At 41.1% G+C, this 19522-nt stretch overlaps 1 protein-coding gene across 2 annotated transcripts; it reads left to right on the top strand.

The window, feature by feature from the left end:
• Positions 1-8921: 8921 nt before the first annotated feature.
• Positions 8922-17881, top strand: gnpat2 (glyceronephosphate O-acyltransferase 2). 2 transcript variants are annotated; one of them, XM_080859276.1, is made up of 16 exons: positions 8922-9019; positions 9594-9782; positions 9912-10088; positions 10610-10739; positions 11463-11590; positions 11955-12030; positions 12348-12499; positions 12923-13053; positions 13549-13772; positions 14655-14912; positions 15056-15135; positions 15297-15437; positions 15821-15920; positions 16267-16360; positions 16471-16532; positions 17286-17881. In XM_080859276.1, the coding sequence occupies exons 1-16, from the start codon at positions 9008-9010 to the stop codon at positions 17327-17329; spliced, it is 1998 nt and encodes a 665-aa protein (XP_080715402.1). In that variant the 5' UTR covers positions 8922-9007; the 3' UTR covers positions 17330-17881. The 2 variants fall into 2 exon arrangements, with proteins under 2 accessions (XP_080715402.1, XP_080715401.1); XM_080859275.1 differs by having other exon boundaries at positions 8980-9028.
• The last annotated feature ends 1641 nt before the right edge of the window (positions 17882-19522 follow it).

Raw genomic sequence — 19522 nt, 5'->3', positions numbered from 1 at the left:
TAGTTGCAAGCTAGTGTATGTAGCCCTCCCACCAATGATATGGCTCATTTCATTTTGTCTGGAGAAAATATAACTACGGTGGTGGGATGCTAATTTAAATGACCATTTAACCAACTCGGACAGCTTCGAAAAAACAATTCCATATTTATTTAAACAACATATTAACATGTAAACAGTTAAACACCGCATACATAGCACACAATACCAAAATGTTCTACTGGCCAGTATAATTTAAAGTTGGTGCACTTTCGTTGGAGCTCATAACCGCCAGTTTGAGGTGAAACAAAATTAATCCACTCACGATTATCAGTATAGATCAGTGGAAATCCGTTGTCCTCTTCTTGAGTGAATGCAGTCAGTGGCTAGTTTAGCTCAGGATTAGCACCTACCTAGTCTGCTCACAACTTCAAGGCAACTTTCCTGCATCAACAGCCTTTAGCTTCTTTAGGTTCGTGTTGCGCATGAATATGTAGTCCCGTTGGGAAACGTGAAATACTCCAATGCAAATGTGTAATACTACTGTGTTAACTTAAAATACTTAAACGTTCTTAGTTAATTCAACATGCCTCCAGTCTTGTTTGGACTGAAAGTTCAGTTTTGAGAACAGCTTCAGGTTAGCAATGCAATCTTCCATTTTCGCTGTCAAACTCAAGTAGAGAAGTGAAGAAGAAAGTCCAACGTCAGATTATATACCCAACAAGTGCCCTCTCGCTCGCCACCCTTCTTGAATCCGTGGTAGTGCGTGCCTCCCTTGCAATATTTTTCAATGCGTTTTCAGCTCAACTCAAAAGGTTCTACGCTTGCGCACGCATGCGTAAAACCCAGTTTGGAGTGATTTCGCAATCCTAGGGGAGGCACTGCCTACCCTGCCCATAGACTGCAATGCATCTGCCTCCCTTGACCGCACGTCCAATGTTCATTGGCTGATCACTGGGAACCGGAAATGCTCGAATTCAGCGATTTTGATAATAAAAATGCTCGAAATGATCGGAATCATGCAGAAATGACACTCGTAACACAGATAACTAGAGAAATATGAATATTTATTTTATAATACATAAATATATATGATTATTATAAAAAAAAAATATATCTTTTTTTAATATTTTTTTTTTTTACTTTTCAAAATGACAGGTGAGGCTCTGCCTCCCCTGCCTCCTATGACTGCACGTCCCTGTTGGAAACATCAAGTTTGTAAGCCTAGCACCAAAACGTTGTTGATGATTAGCTAGGAGATCGACATTAATTTGTGCATCGTCTTAAAACATCCCAGGGCTCCGTTCGGCATAGAACTGATGCTAAATTAATCAATTGTCATTTTAGCACGTTAGGTTAATCGCGCTAAATGAGAACAGGATATATCGGCTCGTCAACGGCTGATCCATATCCTAATCATGTATGTCAACCAGGCTAAATAATTGGGCCCAGGTCTACTTGCTAGATCTCGCACCATTTGCATTCCACCCAAATATGAAAATCCCAAGTAATTCATCTCTGTTAGATCTCATTCTTACTAATAGGCCACAGCACTACCTGCACACCTGCGTGTTTCCCTTGGATTTTAGTGATCACTGTCCAGTGGGCTGCATCAGGGATGGACGGAGGAAGGGTGCTGCCCCTTTAATTGTTTATAAAAGGTCCCTCAAGAATTTTATTTGACTTGCTATCCAGCAATCCTACCTCTATATAGATTCCAGACGTGTTGCCTTGAGTCTGTCGGTTTTTCATACTGTCACTGACAAACATGCACCTTTTAAGAAATGTAGGATACAAAAAATTTTGTTAATCCCTGGTTTACTCACACTGTAAAAAAAAAATCTGTAAAAAAACAGTAAATTACTGGCAGCTACGGCTGCCAAACAAAAACCGCAAAATTAAAGTAAAACATCCTAATTCAAATAAAGTGCAAAAACCCTATATTTAAAGATATTTCCATTTAAGGATTTGCAGAGAAAAACAGTTTTTTTTATAGATTTTTCCTCAATTAATACAATCAAACACCATTAATAAAGGTACAGCCCTAACAGTTTAGCAGAGAAAAACTGTTATTGTACAGATTCTTCCTAATTTATTACGAGCAAACACCTTTTATTAAGTTAGGGTACTAAAAGTATAGCAGAGAAACACTGTTTTTTTACAATGTTTTCCTCGATATTTAAGATTAAAAACCTTCAATAAAGTGGCAGCCCTAACAGTTCAGCAGAGAAAAACTGTTATTTTACAGATTTTTGTATCTATTATTAATATCGAACACTTTCAATAAGGTGACAGTACTACAAGTTTAGCAAAAAATGCTGTTATTTTACAGATTCTTCCTAATTTATTACGAACAAACACCATTCATTAAGTCAGGCTTCTTTAATTAAGATTAAAAATCTTCAATAAAGTGGCAGCCCTAACAGTTCAGCAGAGAAAAACTGTTATTTTACAGATTTTTTTATTATTAATATCGAACACTTTCAATAAAGTGACAGTACTACAAGTTCAGCAAAAAAATACTGTTATTTTACAGATTCTTCCTAATTTATAACGAGCAAACACCATTCATTAAGTCAGGCTTCTTTAATTAAGATTAAACACCTTCAATAAAGTGGCAGCCCTAACAGTTTTGCAGAGAAACACTGGTATTTTACAGATTTTCCCTCATTTATTACAATGAAACACCTTCAATTAAGTGACGGCAATTCACATTTAGCAGAGAAACTGTCATTTTCTAGATTGCTCCTACATTTTTATGATCAAACACATTCAATAAAGATTGTAAAATGATGGTTTTATTTTGGAAGACAATTATTTCAAACATTGACTTGCAGGGTTTGTGATTGAAGTGTTTCAGGTGATGCAGAGTTTATTGATGGAGTACAGACGGGGAACAGGACACAGAGTATACAAATCCACGAAAGGGTTAACAGACAGAGTTCTAACACAAAGATCTAGGAACATGAACTAAAGATCGCACAGAGTCTCACTCTGGCTACTGTGCGCAAGGGCAAAGAACAGAGGTACACGGCTACAGGCCGGACAAGAAAGTCACATTACTCCCGGTGCCGTATGCACGGCACTCTGGATAATGCAGTCCTGAAAGCACCGAACTGGCTGACTCGGAAGCCAGCAGACAGGGAGCTTGCGGGGCTGGACGCCCACGGACAGAGAGCTTGCTGGGCTGGAAGCCAGCTGACAATGGGGTTGTAGTTGCCGGTGGCCGGAAGGCGGAATCCCAGGGACGTAGAGTGGGCCACAGATCTAGAAGACTTGGGCAAAGGTTTCACCCTTGTAGCGACGAGACCAAACACAGAGTGAGTGGAGTGCAGGTTATATATAGGAGTGAATCAGGTGTGTGTGATCATGTGATTGGGGACCTGAATGCAGTGCAGCTGGGATGGTGAATGATACTGATGACATGCAGCTGAGAGCATGAGTGAGAGTGAAACAGGTGTATGTGCTTGTGTGATTGAAGGGGGCGTGGCCGGAGCGGAGCTCAGCAGGAACATCACAATAGCCTCTACCCCCTTGTCTCGTCTTTATTGTTCTGCATTGCTCTGGGCCAGCCAGATCCAAGGTTAGGTCAGGTCAAAAGTATTGGGACACCTGATCATCACACATATATGAGTTTCACGCACATCTCATTCCAAAACTACTCTATAACAGCTGCCTCTCTTATAGGAAGTCTTTCCACAAGATTTTGGAGTGGGTCTGTTGGATTTAGTGCCCATTCAGCATTAGGGAATTTGGACAATGCTCTTGTGTGACTAGACCAGGCTTGCCGATGCCGTTAGAATGGGTCCCAAATATGTATAGTGGTGTTTAGTTCAGGGGTGGCTTGATTTTAACCGAATGAACAAAGTGAGTCTGTGACGGGGCACCTGTGTGACCCACCACTGCAGCCTGTAGGCTGCTGCTTTTGTGGACTTGGTGAAGGTGTTTTGGTGTGTGTGTGTGTTACATGTTTGATGTTCATGTCTTTGTTCAGTTAAAATCAGCACACATTCAATGTCTTGTCTCTGAAATGTTCTGTTTATTTAGTTTAACAATCATACATCATATTGTCATATTTCATACCGTTTGTCAACCGGTGTTTAGTGTCTAAGTTTGTGTTGTGAAGATGGCGCGATATATGGAGTTTATGTTTAATGAGATTTGGCTGCTTTATTATGTGTCGGCTATGCCGGCACCAAGCCTAATTGCTACCATGTGTAGTCTGTGTTTCCTAGTTGATTGGGAGTTTGATTGTTTAGGTATGGCTGCTGTGAGCCACAGGTCTTGGTGCCTTGCTGATTGACACACCTGAAATCAATGATTGGTATGAGCCAATTCAAGGTGCTTGTCAAGGCTACTTAAACTTACCTTTTTTCTTTGTTCAGGAAAGTTGCCAGTTTAATAGGACGTAAGTCCTTGGAGCTCTCACGATGGGCTAGTTACCTTGGTCCTTTTATTTGCTTTTGTTTTGTTTCGTAGTGAGAGTGATCGTGTTTAATAAGGCGCAAGCCTTACGAACTCTCACTGACCAGTTAATGGTCCTTTTTATACATGTGGTCTGTGAAATGCTTATTTGTTGGTGGCTTTAATGCCATACATTTGTCCTTAGTGAAAACTGTATTTTTTATATTGATTTAGTATTGTCAGTGTTTTTACTGCCTTTGTGCCTTGTTTGGGTTAATAAAAATACCCATCTTTCTAACATCTTCAACCTCCTGAGTCCTCTTATGAGTAACATCTTGCTCTAAGCGTGAAGGCTATCCCGACCTTTTACAGAGTCTTATCTTATCAGGATAACCCAATCAGCCAGCAAGATAGGGGAACCTGTAACTAATATCATAGGTTGACTGACCTGTCAGTCTGACACAATGCGCGCACCCAAGACTATTTTGTTGCTATCATTTGTCCATGGTTGCTATGGTAAACTCTGCTAAGTCTGTGCGTGAAAAACATAAACTAATACTTTCCTTGACTGGTCCACACATGTGTCAATCATGACTGTAGACCAATGAGATGCAAAGATATCCTAGTGCACAACAGAGAAGGTGGGATGTAATCAGTAATTCACGTGCATTTGTTTTGCGTTTAGCCACGCAAGTTTTAGACAGTTCTATAACGAAATGCAGTTGTACAACGAAACACATTTATTCTACATCATCATGTCTTCTAAAAATAAAACAGTGAATCAGCCCCCAAAAAGATTGTTTTTATGGGGTAACAGCAGCATTGAAAGAGCTTCAACCGTTGGATGACGAGAAGATTGAAATAGAGTCTGGTAGAATCAGAAAGCAGCAAAAGTCACGGAAGAGTATATGGAGAGATCACCGATTATTTATCTTCTAACTTTTGATTGGGATGAGATATCAGTTCCATTTGTTCAGGTGATGGCATACCCTTGGGGGCACACAATTTATGACATAACTGGCCATTTCAATTCATTTTCCCACTTAAATCCACAATAATCTAGATGCAAAAGGAAAAAGAATTAGGGGGCGCCTATATTTTGGGAAGGTTATCAACATCTTTCTAAAATTTGAGATAACATATATGGTACTCTAAAGGTATTTTATCATAGCTTGAGGGATACTCTGTAACATCAAATTGAAATTTGCCATCATACTATACTTAAGACTCAAAAGTAGGCCTTTACATTTGGGCATGGAATTTTAGGTAGAATTTGCCAAAAAACATCAAGGTTCTAACAGGTTAATGAGGTTTGGGTTTGCTGAATTTTTGAGGAATTCACTGTAAATTTACATAGAAACATGATAAATTGTTAGTATGTACATAAACCTTAATATAATGAGCTACATATTTAATTTCAGATTATCAGTGTAATTTTATTTACATTTGCATGTATTTTAGAAAAATGGAAAAATTATGTATAAATAATACAGTTATTTTCTGTAAAAAAAATAGAAATCCATGTAATTTGTCATTATTGGCATTATCCTTAAAATAGCAGTCGTGTTTTTAATTTATAGTTAACCTCCATTATTATACGTAGTTTTGTATACAATTTCACAAAACAGAAAACCACTGTAAAAATGTAGAGTTATTAACTGTAAAATTAGGTTGTTTTTTTACAGTGCAGTTAAGTCTCTTAAAGGGGTTTCCCCACCTACACTACCCCAGCAGATCATGCTGGAAGATGAAGCAATTAATGATCCTAAGGAAGTTTGTAATGCTTTCAATAATTATTTTATCCCATGCGCCACTTTGTTTGACCTTTCTAATTTCCCTGATGCACCGGATGGAGTGCTAGATAACTTCACTGATGATGCCAGGTCACTGGGAACTGACCCAACCACTTCCTTCTCTTTTAGACCAATACAACAGCATGAAGTCCTCTCTGCTCTTCATACTTCTAAATGTATGAAGAGCTCAGTGGTTGCAGACCAGTTAGACCCACATGTCTTGTAGCTTGCTGCCCCCATTATAGCCAGACCCTTGACCCACATTTTTAATCTGTCACTTTTTTCTGGCTACATTCCTAGCATCTGGAAATCGGCATTAGTGGTGTCCCTTCATAAAGGTGGAGACCCAAATGATATGAACAATTATAGGTCGATCTCCAAGCTCCCATGCCTAGCTAAAATGTTGGAATCCTTTGTAAATGAGCAGATCAGCTCTTTTCTATCTTTAAACTCAATTGTATGCCCCTTTCAATCAGGTTTCAGAGCTGGCCACAGTATTACTGCAACAACCCTTGGGGTAAATGACATAGCCTCTGCTGTAGACAAGAAACAATGTTGTGCCACTTTATGTATTGACTTGCCAAAAGCTTTTGAGTAAACCATGAGATACTTTTTGGCAAACTGGACTCCCTGGGATTTGATAATGTCTCCCTCAGATGGTATGCAGTAAATGTTGCAGGCCATACATCTGAGGCCCTAGTAATTAATTATGGTGTCCCTCAGGGCTCTATTTTAGGCCCGGTATTGTTCTCACTTTAAATTAATAATATCTGTGACCATCTAGAACATTGCATAAAGTCAATTTTAATGCCGATGATACCATTTTGTATTCCTCAGTGCCCTCTATAGATCAAGCAGTTTCATACCTTCAACATGCTTTTGATTGTGTACAGGATTCCATAAAGTCCCTCAAATTGATGCTGAATGAATTTATGACTAAATTCATGATTTTCTCCAAAGGTAGAAATAATGTCCCCCCCACCCATAGGATATGCACCTGTTCTGGGACTAATATTGAGCAAGTTCCTTGCTATAAATACCTAGGTATCTGGCTAGATGATAGGCTGTCATTTAAATCACATGTTCTTGACCTAGCTTAGAAGGTTCAAATTAAACTAGGCGCTCTTTATAGAACCGAATGGAAATAGTGCAATCAACAATTTTGTCAGTTCTTGACTTTAGTGACATTGTTTACATGTATGCTGTACCCTCTACCTTAAAACTCCTGGACTCTGTTTACCATAGTGCTATTCGCTTTGTTACAGGAGACGCTTTCAGGACCCACCACTGTAACTTTAACAAGAATGTTGGTTTAGTACACAGGAGGGAAAAACTCTGTATTTCATTTGTTTATAAAGCCTAAGTGGGAAAACTGCTTAATTATCTCATGTCACTTTTAGAATTAAAATCCATTTGTCATCATAACACACGGTCATAAAGCCTCATCTCCCTTGAAATCCCCCTTACAAAAACTAATATACCGGTAGCCGGTAGGTAAAATAGCTTTTAAGTTCTTTGCTTCCCATAAATGGAACACTGTTCAAGTGGATTTGAAACTAACAAAGTATTTGTCTGTCAGCCAATTTAAGAGCCTTTTAAATGCTAAGGATGTGCCTCAATGCTGTTGTTTTAAATGATTCTCTGATTTATTTTTTTTATTTAATGTTATTTTTTTTTTATATACTTAATTTGTTTTGTTTATTTATTTTGTCTGTTTTGTTATGGGTTGTTTATTTATTGTTCTTCTGTATTAGCCTCAGTCAGGGCATTGCTGCAAAAGAGCCCTGTGCTCAGTCAATTCTCCCTGAATAAACAATGATAATGAATGAATTCACGTTGCTAATTTTATAAAAGTTTCCATTAAAATAACAAAACTGGCAATTGGACACTTTCAATAAAATTATATTTAATTTAAACATTAGGCCTTAACATTCTAAATCAATCATAAATGCTTCGTAGGCACTGGGCATAACAACTTTATCTAGGTTAATTAACGTTTTACTAAATAGCCTATGCTGTTTAAACTAAATGTACTAAAGTTACGAGTGACTTTGGACTCAGTAGGCTAACATTAGGCTGTTGTTAACGTTTGTTTATTGATCTGGATATTTCCATAATTGTGCATCCGTGGAAAACGTTTCTCATGTCCCCTTCGTCTCTGATGATATAGCTCTCTTGCTATCTTTGCAGCTGGCATACATGATGCAGTTTTTGATACATGAAATATTTGATACGCCATGATTCCTTATCTGCAAAGTTTGTGTAAGTTATTTTTTTTTAACTTAGCCACGTGTGTTAATTTGATTGACGGCCTCTTGATGACCTGATCACTGCACTCTTTGCGGGAACTGGATGAATGCCAGGCTTTTAGAAATCTTGGATATGTTGCATTTGTAAGAGCCAGGTTGCTTATTTTCACGACGTGCATTTAAATAGAATAGAAACTCTGCCGCAATCTCATAAGCTGCTCATGTGCCGGGCGGGTAAAGAAAGCATTCATTATTTCCTACAAAAAAAAGCAGTAGGCCTACTGTAAGGCAAAGCGGGATACGTGGTCACAATATGTGCGAGTCCATGTCAGTGTGACCAAACGCAACAAAGTTTGCACTTTGCAGAGGTCATTTCCAAGGGATTATTGGGGGGCACTGGTAGTGTGACCGTTCCAGGAGGAGTTTCCACCATGCTGTTTACTCATTGGCTTCAGCAAGTGAAGCTCAGGCTGCCTCCGAGTCACAGCACCAGTAGGCTACACGGCTCCCGACACGAAAAATTGGGTCTCGCTGGCCGAGTCCCGTCTGAAGAAAAAACACCTGCTAAAGGCTCGTCGTTGTGCAATGGAGACTTTGGTATGGACGGTAATTCAATTTTTGTTTTATTATGTCGTTTGCGTTTATTGTTAACCTACATATGTAAACCCGAATCAACAAAACCTGAAGTTTCCTTTCACTTTTTTTCTCTCGCCTTGTCTTCGCGGCAGCTACACACACGAAACAAACAGGCTACAGCGCACAGCATATTGTTTCATTGTCCACCCTAACGCGTCGACGTCTCTATACTTCACTTGGAGTAAAGTCCAACGATTGAATGTCATGGCTATCACAAATGCACGACAACTTTTTAGCCAGACTTATCGGCTATTCAATATAGTCTGGCTAAAAAGTTGTCGTGCGTTTGAGCTAGACAGCCGAATTTAACCAAGCAAGATGTTCATTCAGTTAGAATGCATAAAATAGGTCTTCGCAGTAAGATAGCTCATCTTCCATCCTTTTTTTAAATGTGTTTCTTTTGTGCCTTAATGACATAGCTAACATTCTGTATTCCGTACTGGTCTACTTCGGTGAAGGACACTATTTGTTTATATGTTGACTGTTTGATTGTTTATCCTGTAGTTATCACTGACACCACATGCTCCATATTTAGTGTACAGAGAAGACACCTGAGCCAGGTGTATTCTCAGATATGCTGGAGGAGAGGAGAAGAAACAGTGACCTGAGCTATGCCCTGAGGACTTATTCTCCTCAGCCTTACAAAGGACATCCACCTAGCTCAGCTAGAGCTCTCCATCAAGCAGTTATGGACTCACAGTACTTGCGCTATATCACACAGGAGGTGAGATGCCTAAGGGAGAAAGCCGTGGGTTGTGAGAGAGTGTAGGGGTGTGTGTATGTGGGTTACACTTGGACTTTTTTCACATACGTACCCCGCCATGTTTACCCACACAAATAACCACATGCGTAGATTGCCACTGAGAGTGGAGAACCTGTGGAGGTCATCAGAGAAGAGGCTTCTGGGTTACTGGAGGAGATGGCGCACAACCTGCAGCTCAGTGTCATTCGACTGCTGGGCTACACACTCAGCAAGGTGTTCAAGAGTGTCTTCCGCAGGATCCTGGTGAATGAGGACGGCCTAAACCAGGTAAGGGCATCATTAGCTGTACAACAGTCTTGTAGTTAAACGTCTCAAAACGTGACATTCAGTGAAAAGGGACGGGGGAGGCTCACTTTAACTGTGTTGGGTGGAGGAGATAAGGTATACGGTATGATGGCCACTGTGGACAGGGATGACTCAGAGGACGGAGGGTGACCTGACACAGTGCCTGTGGACATGGGCATGCTAAAATCACGGGCAGTGTCAAAATACCCGGGCATGCTACGTGTTTCTGTAGCTCAACAAGTAGAGCAAGGTGCAGAAAACATGAGGGCTCAATTGGCAAACATACTGATAAAGTCTGCACCTTGACCTATGCCAAAAGCGTTTGGATAAAAGTATCTCTGTTCTGAGAATGGCATCCTTGTAAACACACACACTATAGAGACATACAAGTGGATTACACTAGTGGCAGTGTGATACGACAGTAAAGAGCACCTGTCCTAATCTTGTCCTTGCCACAGTACCTATCATTTCCTCATGTTGTGTTTGTTCCACATGTTTGTCAGCTTCAGCAGGCCATTCAGGAGCACCCAGTCATCTTGATGCCCAACCACAGGAGCTATGTGGACTTCCTGATTCTATCCTACATCATGTTCACCTATGACCTACCACTCCCTGTCATCGCTGCAGGAATTCGCAAGTATCTACTACAAATCGAAAGTCATTCTTTTCAGTTCTTGATGTGTGTAGACTCGTGTGTTGACCCAGTCCAGTCATATTGTTGGCAAGGAAAGTTACCTGTGATGTTTGTATTGAACTCAGCACAGCACTTTACCCTTGGTGGTAATTTTTACTACCAAAGAGAAGGAGAGAGAGTCAACGATGGTGAACAATCAGAGAGTAGTTTCACCAGGTTGACATGCTAATCTCTGTCTAATTCAGAGAAGCCCAAGATTCTAAAACCCAAATTGTCATCATATAATTATTATAATTTTTTTTAAATCAATCATTACTACAAGAACATTACTGTCATACCAGTTAATCATAGAACACATTCAGAATCTTACACCTTCTAGTGTCACAAATCCTCTTCCTCAGTCGTCTCTGTTAGAGAGTCTGTCTCAGCATGACCAGAACGAGCTAACCTTACGTCTGGCTCAGGCCTGAGCCTCTCAGCTGCACAGAGATAGCCTGACTGTCATCAACACAAATCATAACATACACACACACACACACACACACACACACACACACACACAGAATACATATAATAATAATAATAATAATAATAATATTATATCATAACAATTAATATAACCACGTTGCACCAACCCATTTATTTACTTTTCTATGTTTTGTAATCTACTATTCCCGGTACCTCTCTGTCCAACTGTCTTGTTTCTCCATCCTCACGTGCAGCTCTCATGGGGATGAAACTGATTGGAGAGCTCCTGCGGCGCTCCGGAGCGTTCTTTATCCGCCGGACTATTGGGGCAGATAAGCTCTACTGGGCCGTTCTGTCGGAGTATGTCAAAACCATTGTGAGGGTATGTATATTTGGCAGTCCAGCTCCTCACCACCCATTTAGAACTGATTGTGAATCATTGTAGGATTAGTGATTGTAGCCCAGAGCTTGTTATGAACCCTTTTCCATAGGTGTGAAGCTGGTTCAAAAAGGCATCATTATTAATCAACACACTTGCAAACAAGACCAAGACCAGACAAAATAGATTCATTTGAAATACAAACTGTTGGTAAATGTGCCTTTCTATTCATTGATTTACACTTTTAATCGGGACAGATAGGTGCTATCTTCTATACAATCTTTTAGGGAGGCCATGTTGGTACTTTTGTACTGGAATGAACCTGTCCTAGCAGTAAAATGTCTGGAACCAAAATGTGTCTTGACAGACGGGCTCTGCCCCTGTGGAGTTCTATGTGGAAGGACTGCGGAGCCGGACACTGAAGTCTCTGAATCCCAAGCTAGGTGAGACATGGGACAGATCATAGACTTGTGAAAGGAACACATTTCTGGGTTGTTTTTTCAGAAGTAAAAAAATGTAATGTGATGTGATTATATGTTGACACGGTAAAGGTATGATGTCTGCTGTTATGTGTTAAAGAGTTTTCTGTCTTTCTGTGTTTGTGCAGGATCAACATAGTCAATGGTCATGCAGGTTTGATGAGAGTGAGGTCTGCAATTTTAACAGTTGTCATATTTGCAACCTGTGTGTGTGTGTGTGTGTGTGTGTGTGTGTGTGTGTGTGTGTGTGTGTGTGTGTGTGTGTGTGTGTGTGTGTGAAGGCATGATGCACATGGTTCTGGAGCCCTTCTTTAAGGGTGAGGTGTATGACATCAGCCTGGTGCCCATCAGCGTCAGCTATGATCGGCTGCTTGAAGAGTCTCTGCTGGCCCATGAGCTGCTTGGAGTCCCCAAACCAAAAGAGACCACTATGGTATGCTCTGATTCTTAGAGTAGAAAAAAAACGCACTCTCAAGCTTTTCTCATTGCTATTTAATTTAGACCAGTTTATTCACAGACGCGTTTCGGCCTAAGCCATCGTCAGTGTATAGCTCTGATTCTTAAAACTACCTGACAGGACCCCCCGTAAAAATACCTGAAAGTATCAGTTCAAACTTGTCAGCCCATTGGGATTCTGTCATTATACTATATAGTATATACAGTATGTATATTAAGCATGTAATAAGACATCCACCTCTAATAGATACATTTTATTTACTGTGTTTGTGCTTAAAATGTATTATAGTTTGGAGCGTTTTAAATTGATATACTGTTATCAGTCAGAATGTGGTTAATTCTGGTCCTGTCATAATTCTGGTCATAAGTGTAATATCTTTTCTGCCTTGTGATTGGCCAGGGTCTCCTAAAAGCTCGGAAAGTTCTGGAAGACGATTACGGCTCCATGCATGTGTGTTTTGGCCAGCCCATCTCTGTGAGAGAGCTTGCCAAGGGGAGGATCTCGCGCTCACAGTATAACCTAGTGCCCAGGTGTGGACTGCTTTACTTAAACACCCTTATCTGCTTAAAGAGAGGGGTTCCACTTCTCTCAACGAAGCACAATAGGTTTATTTCATTAGTTTCTATTTAGTTTCACTGGGCAAAAGCTGACCCTGGAACTTTGACACAAGCGTGCATGTCTGGAGACAGCTACAGACCCCAGTCGGTACTGAGAGTGTTGAGCACTAATAGTAACAAAGCCGGCTTTCATCCAAGAGCTGCGCAACTTATAACTTCATGAAATCCCTACTCAAATTGGCACAGCAATCTGGATAAAAGCTAGTTAATGATTAAAAAATCTAAACTGAAATTATATATACAGAATGTTGAAATGTTTCCAAGGCAGTCACTCCTATAATCTTTGTGGCACCTCTCTCAAACTCTCACACCATTGTATGTCTGTCCTCTTGCTCTCTCTATTCCTCCTTTCTCCCTTCCTCTCTTTCTCTCTCTCAAACCCATCTCCCCTTACTCTTTATCTCCCAGAGATTTGCCCCAGAAGCCCAGTGAGGAGACCCAGGCGTTTGTGAATGTTGTGGCCCATGGAGTGGTCCGTCTGCAGGAGAGAGGCACGGTCCTCAGCCCCTGGAGCCTCATGGCCCATGTCCTGCTCCAGAGCCCTGAGGGCCTGCCCTTGGTCACCCTCACCCAGCGCACTGCCTGGCTGCGGGCGCTCGTCCTGAAGTTTGGGGCCCATCTGGACTGGCCTGGTAAGAGTTTGAGATAAATGAGATAAATGTGTTTATCAGGAAATGCATTGAGTGCCTTCTGTTCCATTCGTTCATCACATGTTATGATATTTGTTGTACAGATTGAGTAACAAAAGAAACAACATGAGTTGTATTTACTTTAAAAAAGCACTAAAATTAGAGCTGCATTTGTGGTATTAGGTCATGTTTCATGTGGGTTAGGTATTAGGCAAAATGTTGAGGATCGAGAGAACGAAAACCTGACAATGGTAATCTAAGATATCAGATGTGAAAGGTTAAAAAGAATGCAATGCAAGGTTGGCAGTTAGGATGACCTTTGACCTTACCACTAGGTTGTTGAGCCGGCTGACTCAAATTCTGAAGTCAAAGTCCCTGGAGTCACACAGTTTTTAGATGGATCAATGGTAGCAGTCACACCCCATGATAAGGAGAGACAGACAGAGATAGGAAGGGAAGGAGATAGAGAGCAAGAGAAAGAGAGAAGTGAGAGGGAAAGAGAAGGAGGTTACTGGTGGCAATCACGTCACATGAGAACATGTGACAGTGAAAATCTCTTGATACCTCAGAAAAGAAACTGTAACAAAAGCTGCATTGTTTAGCTCAGCTATTCCTATATCCCAAGATTTTAGCCATGAAATAAGATGAAAGCTTTGTGCTTTACTCGCAATACAGGAAATGAGAGTAGGTTTATGTGTGGTTTTACTCTCCTTCTTTTCACCGTTCTTCTTTTTTTGGTACTGAACTGTAAACTGTGTTTTGTTCGGCCTATACCGTCATAATAAGTAACTTACGTGACAACCCCCTTTATGAACCATTATCAGCCTTGAAAATGTGTTATTCTCTCTACTTCCCCCTCTGTCTCTCTTCATCACCCCCTCTCAGCACAGGTTTCCGATGAGGAAGTGATGTCGTCCAGCATATCCCTCCACCGGTCGATGGTTTGTTGTGAGGGGGGGCGAGTGTTCCTGTTGGAGGAGCAGGCGCCTGGCGGGGAAGCGTCTGTCTCTCCGGAGGAGGCCGTGTTCAGACGTGCAGCCGTCGTGCTCATGTGCGCCTCCTACAGGAACCAGGCGCTGCACGCGTTCATGCGTCCTGCCCTGGTCACTGTCGCTATGGCAACTACTCCTAGCACAAGAAAGGGTGAGTATGCGGAACAGATGTAACAACAACAGCAAGCGCAGAGATGCACCTGTTCTAAACATGATACAATCATACAAACATACAAAAATACTAAACAAAATATTCCAAACCTGAGGCACATCTACCTGTCTCTTGCTTCATAGAGGATGTGTTCACAAACTTCAAATTCCTGCAAGAGCTTTTCTCCAACGAGTTTGTCTTTGTCCCTGGAATGGCTGCCCAGGTAAGGGATGGCGTCATGTTTACTTGACTCATGTTGCTTTGAGCTGGTCACTGCAACCAAGACAGACTTTTGAAACATGATATCCCACTGTTATCAAATGACTATTAAACCCTGAAGCTGATCCAACTTCCATTCTTTCCATTACCCTGCCTCTAATGAAGGACTTTGAGGAGGGTTGCTTGCTGCTGGTGAAGTGTGGGGCACTGCAGACTTCTGATCAAGAGCTGGGTGTGACAGAACATGGTGCAGACACCACTTCCTGTCTCCGGGCCATCCTGCAGCCCTTCTTACAAACATATCAGGTAGTGGCGGACGAAAAGCTGCAGCTCTACAGCTCACTTTACACAAATGTGTATCTGTGCATTGTGGCTTTCCTAACTCCACATTTTTGATGTTTGAAAGTTTAGCAGTCAGCTCTTATAAATATTTTTCTCATACTAAACTTTTGGTTAGGATACAAAAAAGGTTTCCTTGAGTGTAGTCTGCCAGGAACTGGGTGACACAGGGTGGCAAATGTTGAGCATTGCCTTGTTATAACACGTCGGTATGTTTGTAGCTATTTGTTGAACTCGGGTGTAATGTGATATCTGGGTTTTCAATCGTCACAAGCGAAAACCTCTGTATGTAGATGGTGATAAACCACCTCTCTGGCATGTTGTTGAAGTGAGACTGCTCCTCTGGACAGGTGGTCTTCAGCCATCTGACTAAGGACAGTGCCCTGGTGTTTACCGAAAGACAGTTCATACCTGCTGTCCGTTCCTACTGCCTGAAACTCACCATCGCAGGTAAGACTGCCTCAGGACACCTGTTCCAAGGGACTCACTGCCCACAGTTTGGTCAGAATTAGGACAAAGTAGACTGATCATGTCAGTTTGCTGTCTGGTTGGCCAGAGATGGCTGATTATGAGTAGGGGTAGGCGCACTCTACTTCCAAAAATAAATGCGATTTCGGGTGCAAGTAAAAGAATGGTAACTTAGAGTAGAATAAAACCGCACTCTCAAGCTTTTCTCATTTCTATTTAGACCAGTTTACTTCCAGACGCGTTTCGGCCTAAGCCATCGTCAGTGTGAGCTGATTTTGTCCATATGATGTGCTCAGTGATGTAGCAAGACTGTAAATGTTCCGTACAGGTGAACTCCCGACGTATGAGGCTCTGTCCTCTGACACGCAAAAGAATGTCCTCAACGCACTGCTGAGGATGAACGCTGTAACGAAAACAAAAGTGTAAATCTTCTTATTTTTTCCCTATTCCATGTAATGTACGCCAACTAGTACACTCTCAGTGAGATGAGATGTGGTGGCTTAAAGACTAATATTGTGTCCTACTGTTTCAGAGGTGACCAGAGTGAGTTGAGAGTCAACAGAGCTGCCATCCAGAGAATTGGAGACATATTGGGTACAAGATCCTCCATCTTTCCTGCTGTCTTTTAGTGCAGTTATGAGTGTAGTGATTACAGATGCAGAGATTTTAGAAGCTTAGGCTTGTTTACCATGATACTTTATTTAACATCAGGTATTATGATGTAAAGTTTATACTGTGGTTCTGATCTGAACTAGCATGTAACATGAGTTACTGTGCTGTTAAATCTTACTTTGCCATTATCATACAGAAAATATATCATCTGCAGTCTTGTAGGGGAACTGTGGTTATGATCTGAACTAGCATGTAACATGAGTTACTGTGCTGTTAAATCTTACTTTGCCATTATCATACAGAAAATATATCATCTGCAGTCTTGTAGGGGAACTGTGGTTCTGATCTGTACTAGCATGTAACATGAGTTACTGTGCTGTTAAATCTTACTTTGCCATTATCATACAGAAAATATATCATCTGCAGTCTTGTAGGGGAACTGTGGTTCTGATCTGTACTAGCATGTAACATGAGTTACTGTGCTGTTAAATCTTACTTTGCCATTATCATACAGAAAATATATAATCTGCAGTCTTGTAGGGGAACCGTCCGACATTGTATGTTTTATTTACTGTAACTTACAACTCAGGTAAAGGTTGGGCCATAATTGCATTCTTTAACCCTCACATCACCATTAAGCCCTGTTTGACCCATGTTGTGGCACTGAGCTGGAGCAGGACTTGAGTAATTGTCCTACCAGTCACTTTAATTGGGATGTTTTCCCTTTTTTCATAGCAGGAAGGATACCTCCTCAGTCAGCAGCATTCTCCAGATTGTGAGCATCATCACCTCAGTGGATATAAACATGCCTGGATGCATGTTTGAACGTTCAGTATGAACAAACGGCTCCATTGAAAAACTACCTCCCATCAGCTGAACACCTAACTACATTGATCCTCATTCAGCCAAACAGTCTTGTGGTCTTTTAAGTTTTAAGCTGGACACACACACACACACACGCACTCACACAGACGACGTGGGGGTGGAAGTGAGAGAGAGTCCTGAACGCTGTAATGTAATTCTTTTTGTTGTCAGTTAAGCCAATGTAATACAGACTTTACTAACATCATGACATTCTTTCAAAGACATCGACTGACCACTGCCAATTGTTATATGACATTTTTTTTTAGGAGTCAAGAAGGACTAACGTCTAGCACCCGATATACTAACAGATATTCTACATTTTATACAAATGTGTCTGATATGACCTTAAAGGGGCATTCCCAGATGGCCTAATCATATACTACCCCATCAGTATTTTTTCTTTGGTACTGGAGTAACAGGCAATACTGTGAATTATAGTGTCTGTCTTTTAGGGTATGGCCTTAAAATTGTGTAGCAATAAAATATTTGCACTAATATTCTTTTTGTGTGTTTGTTATTTTAATTCAGATGTTTACATGTGCATGTGAAACATCAGAAAAATACAATCAAGGTCTGTGTCTGAAAATAAACATTATTCAAACATATCTAGCCACTGTCTTTATTACCTAAAATGTGCCAGGAAGAAAGAAGTAGAAATGGATAATACCTGTTTGCTTGTTTGTTTGTTGCAATTTCTAACAAATTGCGATTTTGTTGTTGGTTGTTTTTGTGGTTAAAACCAGTTAAGTCACCAGGTGATCAACAAAATGGTGTCAATCACAACACTGCTGGGGACTAACCTCTTTATAATGATGGTAAATTGCAGGATGAATGCTTTTCGGTGAGGACAAAGCGCAAACTACTGGGTAATATCGTTTTGTGTAATGTCGCCAGACACAATTGAAATCCCATTCAATTTATTTATTTGGCCACATAAAACCCCATGTATTTATAGATCTTAGACCAAACACAAGCTCTCCAAGCAATAAGGTCAACACACCCATAAGTGACGAATGCACTCAACATTCTACTTGTCCACGTGTAACATCACCATAGCAACCAAGGGCACGCAAGGATTCGAAGAGGCTCGATACTGGAGCGAGTCCTGGGGCACCGCAAAGAGTAACTACATGCCAGCAGCTCTACGCGTATTGGAGCGCTATTGGAGACACTGGTGAGGAAGACTAATAATGAATTCATAAGACGATCAGACGCTTAATAGTTTATGTCAGTAGGAAAAATTCAGAAAAGATAGACATTTGTTGGAAATGCATGTATTAGCGCACTAACATTTCTTAAGACTCCATATAATTTCCATTTACTGATAACAGCGGCCAACATTTCCGAAATAGTTTACTCTTAAATATTTGTAGAGCCGTCTAACACAGTGCTACTTATCCCTTTCCTCTCCAGCCTGGAAACACTGGCTTAAAACAAAACCTACCTGGGTGGAACGCGACACCTATTCCTGTGATGGTTTTTGTTTCAACTGCCACCATCTAACCACTACTGATGCAGGTCAGAAGTGGTTTACATTTGTTATTTTCATTCAACAATATGTAGTTAACTTACAGTGCCAGTAAGAATTCATCAATATTGGTTACAACCGTTGAAGTGTTTCTTAAGCCATGCCACTGAAGGAGAAGAACATGGGTGTAATCATCATCCACAAAAGAATAACTCCTGCGTGCCTCATCCGACCAAAGGTAAGACCCTAAACTTTGTTTCAGGTTTTTCAGTGTGTGTGTGTGTGTGAGGAGGGGGGGGGGGGGGGGGGGGCACAGCAGTACATATGAAGCTGCCACATAACTAGTGTGGTCTTATTTTTCACAAGGAAGCGGATACTCAGGCCTCCACAGTGCAGTGGAGTGTATTAAAAGCATTTGTAATATAACGCAGCAGATATGGGTGTTCATGTGTTGGGCTTCCTTTCTGCACGGAAAACGTCCGCCACCCCTCGCTCTAGCCTTGTCCACACTCTCCACTTCCACTTGCCCATGTGAGGAGCTGCCTGAGCCCGTCCGTCCTCAGTAATAATTCAGTGGCAGTGTCCTCGCATGATCCCAGTGGCGTGCTAGCAGGGCCCCCCCGCCCAGTGGGATCTGTTT

The sequence above is a fragment of the Sprattus sprattus genome, assembly GCF_963457725.1.
Source record: "Sprattus sprattus genome assembly, chromosome: 2".
Taxonomy (NCBI): Eukaryota; Metazoa; Chordata; class Actinopteri; order Clupeiformes; family Clupeidae; genus Sprattus; species Sprattus sprattus.
Note: the sequence above shows the minus strand (reverse complement) of the source record. Positions and strands in the feature narration are given on the sequence as shown.